The sequence below is a fragment of the Schistocerca americana genome, chromosome 3 (genome assembly GCF_021461395.2).
Source record: "Schistocerca americana isolate TAMUIC-IGC-003095 chromosome 3, iqSchAmer2.1, whole genome shotgun sequence".
In the NCBI taxonomy this organism is placed as follows: domain Eukaryota; kingdom Metazoa; phylum Arthropoda; class Insecta; order Orthoptera; family Acrididae; genus Schistocerca; species Schistocerca americana.
In genome coordinates, this window is record NC_060121.1 from 508,178,579 (window position 1) to 508,201,538 (window position 22,960).

At 40.8% G+C, this 22,960-nt stretch overlaps 1 protein-coding gene across 4 annotated transcripts in view; it reads left to right on the forward strand.

Moving 5' to 3' along the window:
• The first annotated feature begins 465 nt into the window (after positions 1–465).
• LOC124605204 (puromycin-sensitive aminopeptidase) overlaps positions 466–22,960 on the forward strand; it is a 165,298-nt gene continuing 142,803 nt past the window's right edge. Inside the window, exons 1-4 of one of the 4 annotated variants that reach the window (XM_047136741.1) lie at positions 466–1,314; positions 1,410–1,651; positions 3,333–3,486; positions 18,136–18,433. In XM_047136741.1, the coding sequence (XP_046992697.1) occupies positions 856–1,314; positions 1,410–1,651; positions 3,333–3,486; positions 18,136–18,433 (1,153 nt within the window). In that variant the 5' untranslated portion in view covers positions 466–855. Of the gene's footprint in view, positions 1,315–1,409; positions 1,652–3,332; positions 3,487–3,532; positions 3,684–18,135; positions 18,434–22,960 lie in introns of all 4 variants that reach the window. The other 3 variants (XM_047136739.1, XM_047136742.1, XM_047136740.1) reach the window with 3 other exon arrangements.

A 22,960-nucleotide genomic window follows, 5' to 3' on the forward strand; every position in this document is an offset into this window, starting at 1 on the left:
TTCGTTCATTCTTCTCAGGTTCGTTGATCTAACGGTATACCGCTCAAGGACGAAGCAACACAGCGCGCAGCACGTGCAGTACTGACGACAAGTCGTTGACATAACAGCTGTTCGCGCAGTAATATAGAAGAGGACAACTATTACCAGAAATAAAATCTGCTTATTTCTTCTCTCATTATATGGTCTGTTTTCGTGTGAAAATATCTCTAAGCTTGAAAAACAAAATTTTGTTGGAAAAAATACGATTATTTTATTTACGAAAGATTAGCGCACCCGGTATTAGAATCGTGACTCCATATACACGCCACTGGATTTGTAGCTCAAGGCTGTGCTTAACAGCATAAGCTACAGTACAGCTACTGGTTAACAACCCCACAATTTACAGTTCAAATCGCCCATGTTTACAACAGTGTAGCACACATTCGCGTTGATGCTAACTTGTTTCCAGTCAAACTGAGTAATAGCGAGACAGAGGAATTGTTCGCAAGACATTTTTCTTTTAATTGTGATAACCGTTTTTGTTGTGAATTACATAAGTACCGATATATTAATATCTCAATGGGGAGCGGTAGCTATATAAACGAAAACGCTAAGCGAGCGTGTTTTGTTTCGTAAGTTGCCGAAAACATGCAGAATCATCATACACATCTCAGAGTTTAGCGCCAGTGGCAAATAACACAGACTAGTATTTATTTACATATTCTTGTCTGTTAACTGTTCACCGGCGTATTTTCTTGGTTGAAAAGCGAATAGAAAAGTGAATGTATTGTTTTTCGAACACTTTCATCTTTATTTGATTAGAGGCCATTAAAACTCTATTCGCGAATTTCAGTTTACTTATTCGTTGCTCGATTTATGTTCTGGACTGGAAGAACACTTTGTCGTTGTATACGACGGACCAGAGAACCGGTTTTAGTTGGGCACGGACTGTGCTGTTACCGTTATCTTCTGTCGGGGCAGGAAAACTGGCTTAGACCTACTGATATACGTGTCAGTGGTATAACTTCACTCCCGTGGGTTGGGGCTTGGAGGGGTAATTGCGGTCACCGCTTGAAGAGAGCATATTATTTAAGTGAAGATTTCGTAAGCAGTTTCGGCCGTCATTTAGCAGGTTATTCGCTAAATAGCTGTAGTATAGTGAGTGAAACATTTTTTGTACCAACTGGAAAACGTTTTATACACACGACAAACATGCCCGAATCAAAACCATTCGAGAGACTACCGAAGTGTGTCGTACCAAAACATTACGATCTGATACTGAAGCCTGACCTGAAAACATTAGTGTTTGAAGGGAAAGAAACAATAGAAGTTGAGGTATGTCAACGAAAAGTGGTTTTGTAACATAATTAAACATGAAATTGGATCGTTTCGGATAATAGTGCTTTTGATATATTTTTCTGTTACTTCAGGTAAAAACAGTGACGGATAAAATCGTCCTGAATTCCTTAGATTTAACAATTAAAAGTGTCGAATACACAACTTCGACTGGTAACAGTATTGTTCCTACAGACGTCTCATTGTCGGTGGAGGATGAAACTTTGACATTGACATTTCCTGAGCCCCTTCATGCGGGGAATGGATTACTAGCTTTCGATTTTACTGGGGAAATCAACGACAAAATGAAAGGATTTTACAGGAGCAAATATGTAAGGTAACGTGACTTTCTTATTTCAAAGAAAAATTATGTTGTATATTTATAGTGGGTTATCAGTGTTTCCATGCTTTTATCTGTTTTAGTTTGGATGTATATAATTGTAATTTTAACGACAGGTGTTTTGTGATCATTGCCAAGGAAATCTCACCACAGATAGACTTCCTTGAGATGCATCTGTACTGTTCAATGTCATTTCAATTAGAGTAATATGTTGGGCAAGAGAATGTATAGTAGTTCATTATGGTTCTTGAATTTATTTATTTATCTTATGGAAAAAGTTATTAAAAGTAATACTATGGCCCTACTTTTAGTTAGGCCTATATATTTAAATTGGAAGATTTGTGTTCCATTAAGTATTCATTTGTATACCAGTAACAGTGTGCGCAGGGTAGTATCCGACACATGGCCTGTTAGTCTTAAGCTTCCATTTTCTTTTCTTCCTTCATTTTGCACTTTTCCTTAATTTTAGATATGTGCAGGTGAGACATTTTGCTGGTAATGTGAAATTTTGTGAGTACTGTCAAGTTGTAGGCTAAGCAGAAAACTCTCAGTTGCCCAAGGAGGATGTATTATGAAGCTTTAATTTTTGATGGATTCATATTGTCTTACAGTGTGCAGTTTATGAATTTACTGTACTTGACTATATAGATTGTAGCCTGCAGTTAGATTTGTTTCTAAGTTACATTTTGAGTTTTTTCCCAATGCCCATGTTTATTTTCTAAAAAGAGGAGGGGGTGGGTACTGACTTTGCCAATAAAAAGAAAACATTCTGTATTTTAAGCAGTCTAACATCAAGCATGTCTTTAGCACACCACTCATTTGGGTGGTAACAATAATTAGGCTACCTATTTTATAGCTCTTGAGTGTATGAAGAAATGTTCAGAGTAAAAGTGTCAAGAATTATAAACAAAAATAGATGAATTAAGAGTTTTGTTCCTTCTGAAATAATAACTAACTTTGTGGAGAACTTAATAAATATTTGGGGCATCTTGTGTTTCAATGGAATATAATCAAAAACTCTTCATATGTAACATACTGTATGAGTAAATTTATTGATTTAGCCTTAGATTTTAGATGGACACATTTCCAATTCTTGTCAGTCTCAGTGTGTAACAGAATAGGGCGGCGAGTGATCTTCATAGAATTAAATGAACTTGCCACAATAGCCTGCATGTAATAGTCCAAGTTTGGTTCCATCCCTTTTTCCCAGTTTTTGTTACTGTTACTGCGCTGTGTGTCAGATTAGTGTATTGTTCTTAAATTTAACCGTTCTCCGTGTGTTGAGAATGATACGTATAAGTGCTGTGTAGGGCTAGAAACAGCTTGCAGAGTTGAAAGGTGTACACTACAATGAACAAAAGGGATGATGAGAAGACATAGGCAAAGATGATTCAGTTGTAAACATAATTGGTCAGAGGTGGAAAAGTTTTATGATGGTGTGTTATCTTATCACATTATTCATACCAAAGGTTTTCTTGTAAGTATTGATTCTCTTGCACAAATTCAGTTATTTTAAGTTTTTTTCTATTATTAATTAATCTGAAAGCCTTTTGCCTGTAAACATTAAGCCATCAATATTGTTTCTTGCATCTGGCCAGAACAGCTAAAAGTTCCAGGAGACATAGAATTTTCAGAATGTAGTCTTTTAGTACTAGCTCTAAAAGCTAAACAACTTCAGATGTGGTGAACCTGCATTCTCCGCGGTGACGCAGCTGTGCCCAACTGATGCTCGCCGTTTGTTCCCTTGCTGGGATGAGCCTGCAGTGAAAGCCTGCTTCTCAGTTGCTGTTTCAATACCAAAAGATGATGGGCTGGTGGCGCTTTCAAATATGGTAAGCCTCAAAACTCAGTGTGAAGGTCCTATATATCTGCTTGCAGCCCAGATGGCGAAGAGCGCTATGCAGGTGTCACGCAGTTTGAGGCCACAGATGCTCGGCGATGCTTCCCATGTTGGGATGAACCTGCGATAAAGGCTACTTTCAACATCACGTTGGTTGTTCCAGAGAGTAAGGTTGCTCTTTCCAATATGGTAAGTTTCTCTGTTTTTCAGTTGGCAAATAAAATTTAATTTTCTTGCTTTTGATCTAGGATAGTAAAACTGTGTGAGAGATGGTACCACAGACAGTTAGTGAAATTGCTAAAGTCTCTGCATGGTGCTTGGGTGTTGCATTCATGTTTTGTTATGCTTTAGTTTCCCAGACAAATTGGAGATGTTTCTTATGCTTAATGTCTATGATAATTGTATGTAACCAGCATAATTACTTTAAGTAATTCTGACGTGCATTTACATTTTACTGTTGGGGATCAGTGATTGTAGCAGCAGAATTTATTGTTTTATTTTTGCCAGTAACAGAGATTTTTCAGAAGAATTAAGCAGTATAAAAACTCAACAGTATTTCAACTTCAATCCAATAGTGTATTTAGTACATCAGAAATTTGCAAATAGAGATAAGAGGTGAAATTGTTCAAAGGCCCCTGTAAAAAAAACTATGATTTTCGTGACCTTGGATCCCGAGCTTTAAGCTGTCCACAAATTTCACTGTTTTTTTCCTCCAAAACGAACTTTGGTTTTGAAAAGAGTTTTAAGAAATTGATAATTTTGCCATATACTATAATTTGATATACTAATGATTGCAGTTTTGTTCCCCATGTGTAGAAATGCTAATGGAGTTTTTATTTTTCTCATTTTCCACTTTTTCTCTATTTACATTTCTGTAATGTTTTTTGCATTGGCCGATTTCAGTATTTTCATACTCCTTGGGATTCAGGTTCTCTGTTGTACACCTTTGTTTTTTATGTCATCAGAACTGATTCTTTACTCGGTACATTCCGTCTCTTCTTTGTTCACCACTATACAACCCTCCCAAATATTTTCCCATAGAAGCTCTTCATGCCCTTTAGATGAGTCCAATGTTAAAATATTTCAAGGCTTTTGGCAAATGTTTCACTACAGTTTTCATTTTAAATTTTTATTCCATATTCTCCAATGCCCAAATGAATTTGGGTATAAACTCTTCATTTCTAAAGTCTCTTCCAAAGCACACAATCGTACTCCTTAGTGTAACTGTTGGTTACTTGTATGCAGTATTCCAGTAATCGTTGGCAGAAGTTGTCCAAGGACTTGGACATTGCTCATTTGGCCATAGAGTACTGCGTGCTTAGAGGTCTTGGGGATTTATAAAATGAAGTTCTTAGGATTTTTCTCAGTAGTGAAAAGATAAGGTCTGCTTCTATCACACCTTTCTTAAATCTAGCAAGATTAATTTGTTCAATAGTTGTACAATGTACATTGAGGTGATAACTTGACCTTGGCGGTTACAGCTTACTCAGGTGGGTGGTTTACTCAATCATTTTAGTTTTTGAGGAAGCATCAGGTATAATGCATATCTTTGTCCTCCTCAGTCCACATTACCCCACCCCTTCGGGGTCTGCCCCCCATGATGAGTGAGGTATTGAACTTGGTGAACTCTTGAGAATATCAAGACATAACTATCCTGCACTTCAGATCTTGATTAATTATTTTTTTGTAACAACATTATTTTGCGATCATCTATTGTAATGTGGCAAGGTGTTGTTGTAGTTCTCGCCTTTCATTATTGATCTCTAATCTCAAGTGCTCTAAGTAGTCTTTAATTGTGTAGTATGCATTATGTGTAAAATATGTTTTGGTGCCTTTTTAAATAGATGTATTTTAGTAATATTTTCCATTTCCTTGGGAAATTTATTATACAGTTTTATTCCCTGGTAGAAGATACTGTATTAGGTTTTTTGTTTGTTTGTCCTTAGTAAAAGTCCAGACTGGCCATTGTTCCATGATTATGTATAGAACTGTTAGTGAAATACTTAATAATGTTTTCCCTGACACGCACTAGAGATTACTAGATGCACTCACTTGGTGCATTAAGTATATAAAGTTATTTTTTCCACTTTTCCTCAGTTTAAAAATTGTAAATATTTTGTGTCTTTGATCCCAAGAAAAAGTCCTACTGCTAAGAACGGAGAGAAAAATGAGATAGTACATCACCAAAGGTCGTTTTGTGTTAAGAGATTACAAAACCCTAAGAGCATAACATGCTGATAAGATTCTTTTTGGCAGTTTCTTTGTGTGTTCATTCTGTGTTATTTGACAATCAATATTCACACTTAAGAACATTGTGTTTGCTACACAACCTACATGTTTATCATCTATGCTTAATGTGGCAAATTTGTTTTCCCTCTCTTTGCTGAAATGCGTATTGTTTGTTTTTTTTAAATTCAAAATTAGTTTGCCCCGTGTGGGTCTGGGGGTTAGAATAGGCCCGAGGTATTCCTGCCTGTCATAAGAGGCGACTAAAAGGAGTCTCACGTGTTTCGGCCTTTATGTGATGGTCCCCTGTAGGATTCGACCTCCATTTTTCAAAATTTTCCCGAAGAGCGAGCCAATTCGAGAAGGACGCCTTACATGCTGCATCATGGCCATCATGCACTGAGACCTATCGCATCCTTCATCGCTGTGGATCTGGACTTTTGTTCACTCTCCAGCTGTTGGGCGAGGTCACCCTCCTGGGTGCATATTTTTCCATCAACTATGGAGTATTGTTTTCTATGCTGACAATGATAATGGACTTGTTTTCTTGGTTGCACCTGATATCCTGCATGGTAGCCAGTCCGTTGTGGTGGGGCCTGTTGGTTGTAGCCCCCTGACCACAAAGGGATCGCTCTGCTGATACCTGTGCCGTTAACTCCCCACATATGCCGAGGAGTAGATGCCATCATCCTGGGGCATCGGGACTCCCGGCAGTGATCATCCTGCCATGTGGCCTTTGCTGCGGCTGGGTGGCACCCATGCTCATTCTCTGGTCGGAGCGGGTGGCATCAGGGCGGATGACACATGATGAAGCGTAGTACATAATCTCTTGCTGATGGTCAAACACCAGCAGTCTCTAAGTGATCACAGGCTCAATTCAACTCACTGAAGTATGGCCCCAAATCGTTCCCCTCCTTGGCCACACCATGGAAAGAATGTCAGGCTAAGGATGGCCGCGGTTGTTATTTGCCCTGGTACCTTAAATGTTCGAGAGCTGATGGGGATTCTTTCATGATGATGAAGCCTCAGTTTTTTGTTGGGCGTTTAAAGGACAAGTTTGGGGGTGGTATGCTTGTCCAAAATGAGATCTGGGTCAGTTTTGATGAAAACAGCATCCTCTGTCCAGTCACGGGCGTTACTCACTTGTGACAAGCTGGGGGATGTTTCTGTAACCATCACATCCCATAAGGGCTTAAATATGGCCGAAGGTATCATATTTCACAGGGACCATCTTTTGCAGTCTGACGATGAGCTGCAAGCCAATTTAGAGCGGCGAGGTGTACATTTCATTTGGCATGTCCACCGGGGTCTGAGGGATAATCAGGTTGCCACTAGTACCTTCATCTTGGCCTTCAAGGGTGATACATTACCTGAGAAGGTCAAGGTGCTGGTCTACCACTGTGATGTAAAGTGCTATATCCCTCCTCCAATGCGGTGCTTTAAATTCTTGAAGTTTGGCCATATATCTTCCCGCTGTATTTCCAGCTTCACATGTTGAGATTGTGGATGCCAATCACATCCCAATACTCCGTGTGCCCCGCCTCCCATCTGTGTCAACTGTGGAGAGCACCATTCGCCTTGCTCACCTGACTGCAAGATTCTCCAGAAAGAAAGGAAAATCATGGAGTACAAGACCCTGGACCAACAGACCTACACTGAGGCTAAGATGAAATTTGAGCACCTACATCCTGTACATGTGACATCGTCTTGCGCCACTGCTACAACAGTTCTAGCCCCCATCAGCTCCGCCAACCCAAGTCACCTCTCAGATCCGGAAGACTACACCTGCCCCCGTGATGGTGAGGGGCACTTCCCTTCCTGTTGCTCCTGCACCACCTGCTTTGGGAGCAACACCCCCCCCCCCTCCCCCCCCACCTGGATGGTTTACTCTCGCTATCGTCCGATGTGAGAATGCCTCTCTACCTGGATTGGAATCATTCGCTGACTGAGATGTTATCACTTACTAGACCTGGCATTGTGGAATAGATGCTAAGAGCCAATCTAGACCTAATTATGTATACAGTAATATGCCTTTTGCATTATATTCCCGTTCCTGTTGTAAAGTTAGTAATGATGAAAAAATACATCTATGGATGAAAGGACTTGGTGTACTTGCTGAGAATGTAACTGTAACTGGTGATGTAACCCTCTACTATATTTATTAATAAAGTCTGATCTGTAGCGTCAGCCGCCAATCGCTAGATGTACATCTGGTGAACAGGGCTCAAGGATGCAACAATTTGAAAAAAATCGAAGACATAGTGCCGCGTTGGCCACTGAGCGCCTACGTGGCTGCATGATGCAACCCGCTTGGGCCGGCTCGCCAGCGGGTATGCATGCTGCTAGTGTGACTACAGCAAGCGTACGGGATAATGTTCCCGCGCCGGCCCTCGCAGCGGCTAAGTCCATTATCAGCACTCTTATGTAATCAAGGGCATGCGCTCAGTATAAAAGCGGCCAATGCAGACCACCGGAATCATTCCACTGTGAGCTATATCTGCAACAGCATTAAAGCACTCCTGCACTGGAGAAGCATAAGTCTTCTTCGGGCCCCCTCACTAGGAAGGGGTCCCTTGGGTCAATCCCTTTCCAGGTTTCTGCTAGCGGGAAAAAAGACATTCGCTAGTGGCTGAAGAGCCCGAAAGCAGCTGGTCATAGGGATTCACACTCGTCCTCAGTCCTGGAGACTGGATCAGTGAAGTCCTCCCAGCCAGGGAAACCCAAGGAGCAGTGAGAGAAATCCAAAAACAAGACCCCCAAGACCAAGGGAATTACGGTGTGACCCCCACCATTGTTGCCTGCCTGTGTCTGCAGATCAGGTGGAGATTCTGGTGTCCGCTGAGGGCTTAGATCTCACCGGACCCTCAGACACAATGGATGTAGACTGCTCAGGCAATAAGTCGGTGGCAGCAGATGACCCTGAGGTGTAAACTGCTTCATTGAATGTTCCATGCCTTCCCAGTCTCACGATGACGTCATCCTCCAGTGGAATTGCGGCAGTTTTTTCCACCGCCTGGCTGAGCTAAGGCACCTGGTAAGTTTTACAGTTGCTATCTGCATTGCTCTCCAGGAAACCTGGTCCCTGGCAATGCGGACCCATGCCCTCTGTAAGGGATATTATAGGAACCATAGCGACTATAATTAAGTGTCAGGTGGAGTTTGCGTTTATGTCCTAAACTCAGTCTGAAGTGAAACTGTGCCCCTTCAAACTCCTCTTGAAGCTGTGGCTGTCAGAATGAGGATGACACAGGAAATACATGTCTGCAATGTATATCTTCCTCCAGATGGTGCAGTACTCCTGTGTGTATTAGCTGCAGTGATTGATCAACTCCCCAACCTTTCCCACTTTTGGGGGATTTTAACACCTATAACCCCTTGTGGGGTGGCACCGTGCTTACTGGCCGAGGCAGAGATGTCAAAACTTTACTGTCTCAGTTCGACCTCTGCCTCTTAAATATTGGGGCCGCCACACATTTCAGTGTGGCTCATGGTAGTTACTCGGCCATTGATTTATCAATTTGCAGCCCAGGACTCCTCCCATCAATCCACTGGAGAGCATGTGACGACCTGTGTGGTAGTGACCACTTCCCCAGCTTCCTGTCACTGCCCCAGTGTCAGGCCCACGGACGCCTGCCCAGATAAGCTTTAAACAAGGTGGACTGGAAAACTTTGACCTCTGCTGTCACCATTCAATCTCCCCCCACGGGGACTTCGATGGGATGGTTGAGCAGGTGACTACAACAATCCTTTCTGCAGCAGAAAACGCGATTCCTCGCTTTTTAGGGTAGCCCCGGCGAAGAGCAGTCCGTTGGTGGTCGCTGGAAGTCGCTGAAGCAATTAAGGAGTGTCGGCAAGCTGTACAGCGACATAAGTGGCACCCTTCACTGGAGCACCTCATAGCCTTTAAACGGCTCTGTGCCCACGTTCTCCAACTTATCAAACAGAAGCAGGAGTGTAGGGAGAGATACGTCTCGACCATTGGGTGCCATACATCACCTTCCCAAGTCTGGACAAGGATCAAATGTGTTTTCAGGTACCAGACCCCAACAGATGTTCCCGGTGTTAACATAAATGGCTTGTTATCTACCGATGCAATCGCGATTGCCAAGCACTGTGCTGAGCTCTATGCTCAAGCCTCTAGGTCGGAGAATTACCCCGCAGCCTTTCGCATTCTCAGATAGTGGCTGGAAGGGAAAGTCCTATAGTTCACTACATACCACAGTGAATCCTATAAAGCCCCATTTACAGAGTGGAAGCTCCTCAGTGCCCGTGGACATTGCCCCGACACTGCTCCTGGGCCAGATCAGATCCACAGTCAGATGATTAAACATCTCTCGTCTGACTGCAAGTGGCATCTCCTCGTCATCTTGAACCGGATCTGGTGTGGTGGCATCTTTCCATCGCAATGGCGGGAGAGCACCATTATTCCGGTGCTTAAACCCAGTAAAAACCTGCTTGATGTGGATAACTGTCAGCCCATCAGCCTCACCAACATTCTTTGTAAGCTGCGGAAATGTATGGTGTGTTGGCGGTTGGGTTGGGTCCTGGAGTCACGTGACCTACTGGCTCCATGTCAGGGCGGCTTCTGCCAGGGCCACTCGATCACTGATAATCTTGTGTCCCTAGAATCTGCCATCCGAACAGCCTTTTCGAGACACTAACACCTGGTTGCTGTGTTTTTTGATTTACAAAAAGCACATGACACGACCTGGTGACATCATATCCTTGCCACATTACACGAGTGGGGTCTCAGAGGCCTGATTTTTATCCAAAACTTCCTGCTACTTTGTACATTCTGTGTCCAAGTTGGTGCCTCCCATAGTCCCCCCCCCCCCCACCCCCCCCCCCCCCCACCCCGTCCCCCACCCCTCCCCAAATCCAGGTGAATGGGGTCCCGCAGGGCTCTGTATTGAGTGTATCTCTATTTTTAGTGGCCATTAATGGTGTAGCAGCAGCTGTAGGGCCGTCCACCTCACCTTGGCTATAGGCAGAGGACTTCTGCATTTCGTACTGCTCCAATTGTGCTGGAGTTGCTGAGAGGTGCCTACTGGGAGTCATCCAAAAGGCGCAGTTTTCAACCGCAGTCGTGTGTTACGCACTTCTGTCGGAATTGTATTGTTCATCTGGAACAAGAACGTTACCTTAATGACGATTCACTCACTGTAGTGGATTCTTAGGACTGGTTTTCGATCCCCGATTCACTTTGCTCCCTCACCTTTGTCAGCTTAAGCGGAAGTACTGGCAGCACCTCAGTGCCCTCTACTGCTTGAGCAACACCAACTGGGATGCAGATTGCTCTATGCTGCTGCTGCTCTATAGAGCTTTTGTTCAATCCTGCCTTGATTATGGGAGTGTGGTTTATGGTTCGGCGGTGACCTCAGCGTTGCGTTCACTCGACCCAGTGCACCACTCTGGCATTCGCCTAGCGACAGGAGCTTTTTGAACGAGTCCGGTGACCAGCATCCCAGTGGAGGCCGGAGTTCCTCCATTGCCGGTTAGGCATGTGCAACTGCTGGCCAGTTGTGTTGCACACATTCATAGTTCTCCTGCACATCTGAATTACCGTCTCCTTTTCTCACTCACGGCTGTTCATCTCCCGTATCAGTGGCCCAGGTCGGGCTGCCATTTGCAGTTTGTGTCCTATCCCTTCTTTCTGAAGTGGAGTCCTTGCCTTTACGACCTCTACTTGAGGTCCTTTCACATACAACTCTATGGTGTACACCTAGGCCACAGCTTTGCCTGGATCTTTCACATGGCCCTAAGGACGGCTCTCCGCTGCTATTTTCTCTAGATTCTTGACATGTACCGAGGCCATGAAGTTGGTTACACCGACGGCTTGATGGCTGGTAATCATGCCAGCTTTGCATATGGCCATGGAGGCCATATTGAACAGCATTTCTTGCCTGATGGCTTCAGTGTTTTCACTGCCGAGCTGGTGGCTATCTCATGCTTTTGAGCACATCTGTCCATACCCTGGGGAGTAATTTCTTCGTCTACTGACTCTTGAGCAGCCTACAAGCTGTCGACCAGTGCTACCCTCGTCATCCTTTGGTAGCGACCATCCAGGAATCCATCTGTTCCCTGGAACGGTCCAGTCCCTCAGTGGTGTTTGTCTGGACAACAGGTCACGTCGGAATCCCAGGCAACGAACGCCGACAGGCTGGCCAAACAGGCTACGCAGAAACCGCTTATGGAGATTGGCTTCTCTGCAACTGACCTGCGTTCAGTACTACACCACAAGGTTTGTGGATTTGGGAGACGGAATGGCATAACCTCAGTATGCACAACAAACTGTGTGCCATTAAGGAGACTATGAAAGTGAAAGTGTGAAAGACCTCCACGCCGGCCTCTCGCAGGGACTCTATGGTTCTCTGTCGGCTCCACATTGGGCACACTTGGGTGACACACTGCTACCTCCTGTGCCATGATGACCCACCTCATTGTCGGTGTGGCACCTGGCAGTGGCCCATATCTTGGTGAGCCATCCTTCTTTATCTGCCTGTGATGGGCTCTTGAGTTACTGTACTCATTGCCATTAATTTTAGCTGACAATGCCTCATCAGCTTGTTTAGTTTTAAGTTTTATAAGTGACGGTGGGTTACATCATTCCATACAAGTTTTCGTACATGTCCTTTGTCCCCTTGTGTTCTTCACTCTAATGCTTTTAGGCTGGATGTTTTAATGTGTCGTAGAGTGGCTGGCATTTCCTTTTTATTCTCGTGGTCAGCCAGCCGTGGTCATCTGCTCTCTTGTTTTTATCCCTTCTATCTGTTTCTTGCTCTCTCCGTAGTTTTCTTTTCTTTTTTTTTGTCCATAGTAGTGTTGGTTGTCCTTCTGTCGTTCTTCGGTTCTTCCATTCTCCTGCTATTGTGCTGTATGTCTCCTTTCTTTTCTTCTTTCCCTTGTGTAATTATTTTACTGGGAACAAGGGACTGATGACCTCGCAGTTTTGCTCCCCCCTATCTTTCTCTTTCTCTCCTTTAAACCAACCAACCAATCAGTCAAAGTAGGTTGCACAGTCATTTCATTTGTTTCTCTACTAGGAATTCTAGTGTTTTATCAGTGACAGTAATATTGCAGTCACCAGCAAAGAGAACTTTTCTTTTTCTCCTTGTCTTATACTGACTGGAAAGTCGTCATTATACACTGCTTGACAATTGCTAAGGAACAGACACATTGCTGGATAGGAATTATCACACCTAATGACGCACAACATTACATACATAAAAGAGGTAGAGTGGCAAGTTGATAATGAAAAATGTATGGTTTACCATGTGGGAAAGCAGGATAGCAGACATATGTAATGTTTTCGTTTGACGAAGGTGAGATTCCCAATATAAAGGTCGATATCGGACTCTCAGGCACGAATGCACAAATGCACACTTTGGACCAGGTATTCATGCTGGTTACCAAACTGTTCAGGAGTCTTTGGACGATACTGTCCCTCTCTTCCCTTAAGGAGGTTTTCAGTTCTTGCACAGGTTGGAGAGGGGGTGTTCATTGAGAAACATGCCTGCCAAGAACATCCCAGGCAGGTTCCACAGGGTTTAGGTCCAGGGAGTATGCAGGCCATTCCATTTGTTCAGTATCTTCACTTTGCAGTGTGCCAGACAACTCAGTGGTTCTGTGTGGGTGGGCGTTGTCATCCATAAACAGAAAGTTGGGATGTACCATACTCCTAAACAGACAGACATAATCCAAACTCATGTCCCTGCAATACTCCTGTGCTGTCACAGTACCTCGCAACAGATGCATGCAGCAGGGTTCGGCCATTATGCATAATGCCTGCCCACACCATAATACTTAGGCCATACAGATGATGTTCATGAACATTATGTTGTATGTAATGTGTTCCCCTCTTTCCCCACCATTATTGATGGCCAGAATCACTTGCCACAATGAAGTGCTATTCATTGGAGAATATCGCTCTGGACCACTGTTGCTGACCTCAACATGCACCCTAATCTAACAAACTCTTTCTCAGCGATAGTATGATTTAAGTGGGGTGTATTTAAATGACTCCCAGGCATAAACACCTGCCTGATTTAGTCACCACAAAATGATTCTGGCAGACATGTGTACTGCTAGCGGTTGCAAAGTCTGAAGAGATCTGCCTAGGAGTGAGGTGTCTTACTGCCAGGGCTACGTGTTGATCTTCTTGTGATGTGGTGGTCCATTTATGACCAGTGGCATGCTCTTGCATAGTATTTCCTCTTTCAATGGCCTTTTTTTTTTTAATAGTGAGATGACACTTTTGGTCACATCCATTATTGGGGCCACAGTAGTGGCACTTTGCTCAACTTCAAGCCATTCACCCGCATGTCCGCGATCGCAAACACTCGGATGATGTCTTGGAGACTTGTTACTGTGCAATATGACCACACAGAATGTCACACTAATCTGTTCCCCAACAGTCTTTGTCAAACACCTTGCTGCATGAACTGTCGAAAGCATACAGTGTGTTAGTGCACAGGCTTTGCTGCAGGTAACACCTCCCACCCTCTACATTGCCTATTGTCATCATTGGTCTTTCTGTGGCAATTGTCTGTTGTTCTGTAGCAATTGGCAGTTCTTCCTTAGGTATTGTCAAACAGTGTGTTGTGTACGTACAGGATGGTCAGAAAGACTCTGAAAAGCTTGTAAGGGTGATGCAGGGGAAGTTGTGCTGAGAAATAATTTTTAAGAAGAAAATTTGATGCATTGCGCCATTTCCAAGTAATTTACCATTGAAGTTAGCCAATCAGGTCATCACATGCACAAATTCAAGCAGCCTACCAAAGGCTGTGTCGCTGTAAGTGTTCATTTGGTTTCCTCAGACTGAACAAACTTAATGTTTGCTCGCTTAGCTTAAATTTATCTTTCGAAACATGACACATTTTAACTGGCAAAGAGCATTTCAACACGTGGTAACTCGCGGACCCACGGAGGTCTCTGCATTACAGCATTTTAATGCATGCAAGTGCTCTCTCTTTCAAGCTTTTCTGACTATTTCTGACCATCCCGTATTTACAGCAAGTTTTCCAAGTGAGACTGGAAAGACTCATTTCCAATTGTTCTTACACTTAGCGCTTATTTTATGGCCAGCAGTGTCAAAAGCCTTGGACAGGTTTAAGAGTAAACCAATAACACAGTCATCGTTGTCGAGACTTTAAGTACCACTTTTTTAAAGTGACCGATGTTGTACTTCTCCCACTTTGGAAATGAAACTGTGCTTCATTGAAAAGGTTGTACTATTCCTGTAAATCATTAGTCTTTATTTCATGATTAATTCAATTATTTTTGGTAATATTGACAATAGCAAAACTGACCTGTAGTTTTTGAAACTCTCCACATTACCTTTCTTTACTAAGCGCACAACTCGTGTTTGCTTTAGGTACGATACCTGAATGAAAGGACTCGTTTATTGTTCTTTTATGGGTCTTGTATGCTCTTTATGCATGCCTTTAGAAAAAATCTTATTAATTTACTATTTTACATGTTGTGTTAAAATTTTTCTCTCACATGATGCTGGTTTGAGCTTTGCTTCACATATGACCCATGTTAGCAAAAATTAAAAGTTGTAGTAGAGCTGAAAAACATTTGTAATTGTTTTTATTATATAAAAAATACTACACTTTTTGAAAAATGTACTTAGAATTTGTATGAATTGTTATAATCTGTACCAAAGAAGTTAAATTTATTGTACAGGTAGTGAAATATGAAAGGGAGAAAAGAATGCACGTGTGAGTAAAATGTTTTTGATGTAGTTTTTCATCATCTTATAAATTTTGCAATTGCGCCACTTGTTTGACAATCAGCAAATGGGATGGGAAGAGGACTGATGTCAGTGTTACCCTAAGCATGTGTCAGCTAAAAGAAAAAAACTGTACCTCAGGTGTATTTCACACAGCAGCACCATGGACAGAAAAGATTTTTGCACAGGAGAAGGATATTGATGCTTGTATATTTGTTGTGGTTCTCTAAAAGTTAATCCATAATGGCTCACAACGACTTACTAAAGGTATTTCTGTACAGATGTTTCAGCAAAATTTTTTATGTACAGAAAATAAATCAGTTTTCAGATTTTTGTTTTGCGAGCTTTTGAAAGCCATGTGCTTTTCAAAAATGTCAGTTGTACAAAGATAATTGTGGTAATGAACCATACAAATTACTCTACGATTACCCACTGGAGATGGTGATCATAGCAAACCATTTGGCAGACCACCCTAATCAAGCATCAAAACCTTGAGTTGAGTGGAACATGTCACTCATTTTCTGCTTTATTTAGTAAGCAAAAGTGTTTGTTTTTCTAATGTTGTTCATTTTAAAGTATCTTTAAAAATCTACAACCAGACATCAATGTTAAAAAGATGTTTTTGGACAAAAAAAGACTAATAAATTGCAATTCAGGAAGGTTAAATTTTAAACTATTGATTTACTGTGTATTTATAAATGATAGCAAAACAGAATGTGTATCTGATACTCATATTTAGCAAAGCTTTGTGCTGCTGATGCCTAATTACATTAATCCTTGCTTGTTTCTGCTGTGTTACAGCATTTCTTGCAAATGTCTTCTGATATACAGGTTGCACCAAAACATGTATACACACTTTGAACTCTTCGAAAATTTATTTTATAATCATAAGGGTAATTCCTAGTTCAGATAGATATTCGAAGTGGTGGTTGAAGGAAATGTTAAAACTGTTGGCACTCAGCGTAGACTTTATTTCTGAGTAAGAGTCAGGACAGAGTCCCTTGAACCAAAGTGTGTAATGGGATTTTATGCAGTCCATTGAGTCTCATCCCAAATGTATCCAGACTGCATGGTAATAACCCTACACATCACCTTTTACTGTGTTCCGTTGTAGAAAAAGTTGAGTGATTTCAGCTCTGGAGAGTGTACAGGAAACTAGATTAGTTTCTTGAATCCTACCCACTGGCCTCCTACATTTCATTCTTGGTTTGCTCGTACATCCCTATGACAATTTAGCTTGGAAATAAAATCTACCATTACCATACATAGGGTGAATAGAAGAGAAAATGTAACTGGCAAGCATTGTTGCAGGCTTTTCTCCAATTACAGGCTTCTGAAAATGAAGTGGCCAAATTCCGTAGGAGGAAACAAACTGCATCACACATTCACACCAGGCACATTTACGGCTGTGCAACAGTCGTGCAGGAATTATCTTCAGCTTAATACACACAATTACGTCGATTGACCCATTACGTAAATTTGTGCTTTATTCAATGAAAAAACACAACCCACAAAGCATAGTTCACCTGGATTCTCCTCATTAACACATTCACAAAATTGCACCTTCTGATTTGTGCCATGATCCATTACTTGTAGCACTAGCCTTGGAATAAAGCAATGCAACCTTACTCTCTTGAGAATGCTTTGTTCAGTACTACAGTGGTGTGCAAGTAAGTGTGATGTGGTCTGGGCACAGGGGAATGGAGAACACTTTGCAGTGTCAGTGTCACCAATGTGCTCTCTGTCTCGCAGCACACACTCCAGCCATTTTCTACAGTGGGAACTGATAATACTGGATAAATGCCAAATTGAGACACAGTTTCTGCTTCTGATTTTCCCCATAAAAATATGTATTCTAATAACACTCAACACTGTCAATTCGAGATGTAATATTTGTCGTGTTTGCTTTTTCAGCCATAATGAACACTACATGGACTGAGTATCATCAGCAAACCAAAACAAACATGGAAATAAACACACATTCCAAAGCGCATCCTACAAGCAGATGTGGGAAGATGACACTGTTAGCTGGAGCATCAAATGTACAATCACTACCCCTTGCCACTGTGCATTGCCCTATCACCCACCCTGATATTGCACATCAATATCACACTGACATGACTCTCCTGTGACTTTTGCTATGAATCTTGCAGCTGTGAACAGTCTTAACAGTTCCAGTATTACATGTGAGGATTAATCACTTTTAGCTTTGTGAGGTCACCTTGATCAGTGTTTCTGTGCATTGTGCACTCTTCTATGCACCTTGAATTTTGTCTCTGAGACATGTGATTGTTAACTTTGTAGATGAATCAGTCCCATACTAAAGTTTCCACTGTGTCTGAACTCCAGCAACGTTATCAAACTTTGACTACTGCTTGATAAAATGTTTTCACTCTCTGACGTACAAATGTGCATTTAGCATCTTGACTTTATTCTCATGGCACTGACTGGGTTTCACAGCTAGATGGATGAGACATCCGGTGTCTGTCAAGAAAAAGTAAAATGACCTTTTTAAGAAATTTAACCATGTAGGTAGGAAAAAAATTTCTGTGATAATTAAAATTGTGTGAACATATTTTAAGACATCCTGTATATTCATCAAAGACATCCAACTCGTTAGGTTTTAGTAAATATTGATTATTTTGTTGGGTGGTAAGTTTGAGATTAATGTTTTTGTTGCAGCCTGTGGTGTCGGAAACAAAAGACCCATCAAACCCTGCCCTACGTGTAGTGAAATTCGATACCACTCCCATCATGTCAACATATTTAGTAGCTGTAGTAGTTGGAGAGTATGACTTTGTAGAGGACAAGTCAAATGATGGAGTACTGGTGCGAGTATACACACCAGTTGGCAAGAAGGAGCAAGGTCGCTTTGCTCTTGAGGTTGCTACAAAAGTATTGCCATATTACAAAGACTACTTCCAGATTGCATATCCACTTCCAAAAATTGATTTGATAGCAATCGCAGATTTCTCTGCAGGTATGCTCGCAGTAGATACTCTTTACACTAATAAATTTCTTGTGACTAATATTTTAAATATTTGATTTAGAAATAATTTTGTGGCATTCATGTCCTGTTGTTGCATGTGTTCCGTGGCTCATGGTGAAGGAAATTAATAACAAATGGGCTCTAACTGGATGGTATTTTGAGTGTTTTATAAAGCTGTACAACTATTTTTGCTTCCATAGACAAATTCTGAAATGTGTAATGTGTATTTGTGTAGTATAAGACTTACACACCCCTTCACATTCATGTGGAGCAAATAATACACTTTCCTTATATCGAAACTATTGAGAGCTTCTGTGAGACTAAAAATGGAAGTTGATTTAAAGAATTATACATAGTGTATGAGAAGTATTTGATGAGGGGGGGAAACTAGATTAAGTGAAATCAAAACTACTAATGTGATTGGCTGCAAAAGTATCTGAAGTCACACTGTTATGGTTCACAGACAAGCAGGTACTGCTGCAAAAACTAAAGATTTATTATAAATCAGCCGAGTCGACAGACTAGCAAAGAAATCTACTTCTGAGATCCGTGTTTTCAGAGTTTTGACTTTCAATCTTCAACAGGCGCTCCAGTCTCCAAGGAATTTGGTGGAGATGATCTGCTTTACTCTGATAAAACCCTGCAGCTAAAGAATCACAATGTGTGCTCAAATGAGGGATTTTTCTTTACTTTACGTTGTTAGAATGATAGGCTAACTAACAAGCCCAAGCAGTAATTTCATGCCTACAAAAACAGATCGTGAAAAGTTCGAGTGGTAGAATAAGCTATTTAATGCTTTGGTCTCATTCTTGCGGTCAGCATAACTGGTATATGGGTCGTTCCAGGTGAAGTGTCCTACGGCTCCCAGCTCGATCATCTTCAATTTTTATGAAATTTGTACAGGATGTACCTGACGGCCCTACATGAACTTATGCAAAGTTTCAGGCTCACCTATAACTTGGTTGAGGTGCTAGAGCCATTTTCGTGAAGACCACTTTTACAGAGACCAAAAAGTCGTTAAGAAATCGTCAAGTTTGGCATTCCACTGTTCCTAATGTAAAAGAGCTAGACTCTTGCTCCTGGATATAGTGGCACAACTTTGTGTGCTCTACACACAAATGTTGCAAGTAGAGTTCAGAAAGCAATGCATTTGGCATAATCTCAGTTCAAAGTAGGCAACAAATTATGTTGCGAGAAATTTGCCCCATAGTTTAACGAGACAGAAGTAGTGGAGAAAGTGCACTATGGACCTGGTCTTTTGCCAAACTACTGTCTGTCTGGGTGTTTAGTATATCACAAATTTTGGCCTGGCTTGTGTGTTTAATTACTGTGCTACCATCCTGTAAATTTGTTAAAAAACATGAATGTATCAAAATATACCTGTGTTCAAAGTCATGTATCTCAAAATGGACACCTACAACATTACATTCATTAACACCATTCAACAAAGCACATTTCATTCTATTAGAAACACTTATTTTCATTTTGGTGTCTCTTTGGGTAAGGTGCAAAAATGTCTCCTAAAATTTGGAATTTTGTTGATTATGTCTTCATTGTTTAAATATTCATTTTGCTGTTTATTTGGTGAATTTAAACCTGTTTGTGACAGTTTCATTGCTAAATTTAACCATTTAACTGTACTAGAGACTGCTACATAATTTTTGGAAATCTGAATAATTTTATTTCTTTTCTTTATTTAGGACTCAACAATTTGATTTTAGTGTCTGAAGCAAATCAAGTTGTTGCTAAAATGGAACAACAAGATCAAGTTAATGTACGCAGTTTTGGAAATGCTGATTCCCCATGCCATTTAATGGCATGCAGTGCCTTAAAAGGCATCCATCCTCAAAACGTTTCCCTTTGCCAATTTTTGCATCTTCAATAATTTCTTATTTAATATAAATAAATTCAATGCCATGATTTTTTTTTTTCTAATATTGTAACAGATTAGTTCGGTGTTAAGATTTGGTTGTCAATTGGGCATTGAAGGCTAGCTCTTGTTGCTAAACGCTTAACTGTGGCCCCAGTTCCGTCACATGGTGATTTCCCCGACTTGTTCCGGAAAAAAAAAAAAAAATCGATTCTCCAGTAATGCCAAAATCTTTTTGATGATGGCAAAGATTTAGGAAGCTCTTAAAATTTTTGTACTGTGTTGCAGAACCAGCACTAAAATAATGAATATGCTTAATTTCTTTAAAAATGCACTTAAGGGATTTGATCAAGTACGTTAAAAACACATGCACTGCAACTGTCATGTCGGAGGCAATCACTGATTATGCAGTAGCTGACACTCTTTAGGTCTTCATTACCTTTGTAGTAAATGACAAATGGATGTATTGTAGCTTGACTGTTTTCTCAATGGAAACCCGCGCACTGTGTCTTGGACAACAAAGGAGTAATTTTCTGCAAAATCCATTAATATAATCAATTCTCCTGGTTTGAGACCACCTTTAGTGAAGGCGCCAACTGAACAGTGCAGTGACAAACCGTTCTCTTACAAAAAGGAAAAAAAAACATCAGTTCATCGTACAAGCAGTGCAAAAAACGTGTTATAAAAGGCATTTTATGTGCTAAGTGCAAATATTGGCTACATGGAAAGTGCGCAAAAGTGAACCTAAAATACATAAGTGACGACTCTCCCTGGACTTGCTTTGACTGTCTGAAGTGTGAAACAACTGATCTTGTAAGTACAACAAAGTCAAAAGATGAAATAATAAAATTGTTACAAACTGGTATTAGCACTCTCAAAAAAGAAATTAAATAGCTAAAAGATGCAAATGCTAAACTAGTAAGTGAATCATGATGCTGTGTATGTGGAAATCTTTTGTCAAACAAAAGTAAAAACTTTGACAATTCTTGTGTGCAAACTTTGGAAAGAAAGGGACACAGAAAATAAATCGTGTGGTGAAGCTGTAAACAAATATAGCTGGAAAACAGTGACATATAAGAAGAACTAGAAACGTGAAAGTGATTCGTCTAAACAGGAAGACAAAAATGAATTTCTCGTAATTGGCAACTCCATATTGAAAAATGTAGTAGTTCCGAACTGTGACATCGATGTTCGCCCTGGCATTCGACCACAACAAATTAATAAGCATTTTAAAAATATTATGTACACGAAACAGACTAACTTTAGGAACAGTAGTGATACGACGGCAAACTTCAGAGGTGTGATATTCCATGTTGGGACGAACTCTATTCGAAGCAGCAGCGAAGAAGAAATCAAACGATACAAGAAATGTAATTCATTTGGCGAAAAAAATTTTTACAAGCTCTAGAATCGTAATCAGTCGAATCTTACATAGAAGATCTGTGAGTAACACTTATATAAACAATATAAACTGCGCCGTCAGGGAACAGTGTGACGAACTTGGTGCGATTTTCGTTGACCCTAAAAAATTTGAGTGACAAATGTCTGGGGAGGGATGGCTTGCATTTGAATAGACTAAGCACAGTGACCTTTAGTAAAACGCTCATGGACATATGTAAAATTATTAAAAATACGGGAAACTGGTATTTTCTGAAAGGGGTAATGTTCCAAGGATGCCGTTTGAAAATAAAAAACGTGAATGTAAATGAAATAATGAGGTACTTGAAGTAATTGACAAGGACAAAAATACAGTGAGAAGTGACAACGCTAAATACAGTAATAATAATTTCGCAATTGTTCACCAAAATATCGAAAGTTTAAGAAATAAAGTACAACAGCTAGAAGTCGAGCTGGAGACTATACACAGCTCAGTTGTTTGTATCACAGAGCATTGGTGCAATGAAGTGGAAATCAGTCAAGTAGTCTTAAAATCTTACAATTTAGCATGTGCATACAGTAGCAGTTCTATGAAGTGTGGAGGTTGTTGTGTTTATGTCAAACAAAATTATCCATATAATGTCAGAAGTGATTTATGTGCAATCAGTGAAGACAAACATTTTGAGTTGGCAGCAATAGAATTTAGAGACCAGAACAGACGTAGAAAATTAACTATTTTGTGTTTATACAGGTCTCCTAGTGGAGACATAAGTAAGTTTTTGTCTAAACTAAATCCAGTACCTGACATGATATCCACTCCAAAGAGCAACATTCTCATATGTGGAGACCTAAATATAGATAAACTGAATCCAGATCCTACCGGGGAATCATTAATAAGTGTCACCCAAACTTTCAATTTAGTGCCAAGAGTTAACAGTGCAACAAGAATAACAAACCATTCAAAGACCGCTATTGATCAGGTTTCAACAGATTTAGATAAAGAAAACTGTAGTGTAGATGTTTTTGAGCTAGGATTATCTGACCATGCTGGTCAAATTATAAAATCGAAAACGACTACAGAAAGAACAAAGAAAATGCAAGTATATAGGCAAAATTTTTCCAAACCAAAAAAAAAAAAAAAAAAAAAGGCAGGAGTTTGCTAAACAAATAGCAGGTGAAACATGGGACAACAGTATACTCAGAGGTAGATGCAAATGATAAATTCAAGAACTTCATGACAAAATTCAAACTAAAATTTGAAGAGATCTTTC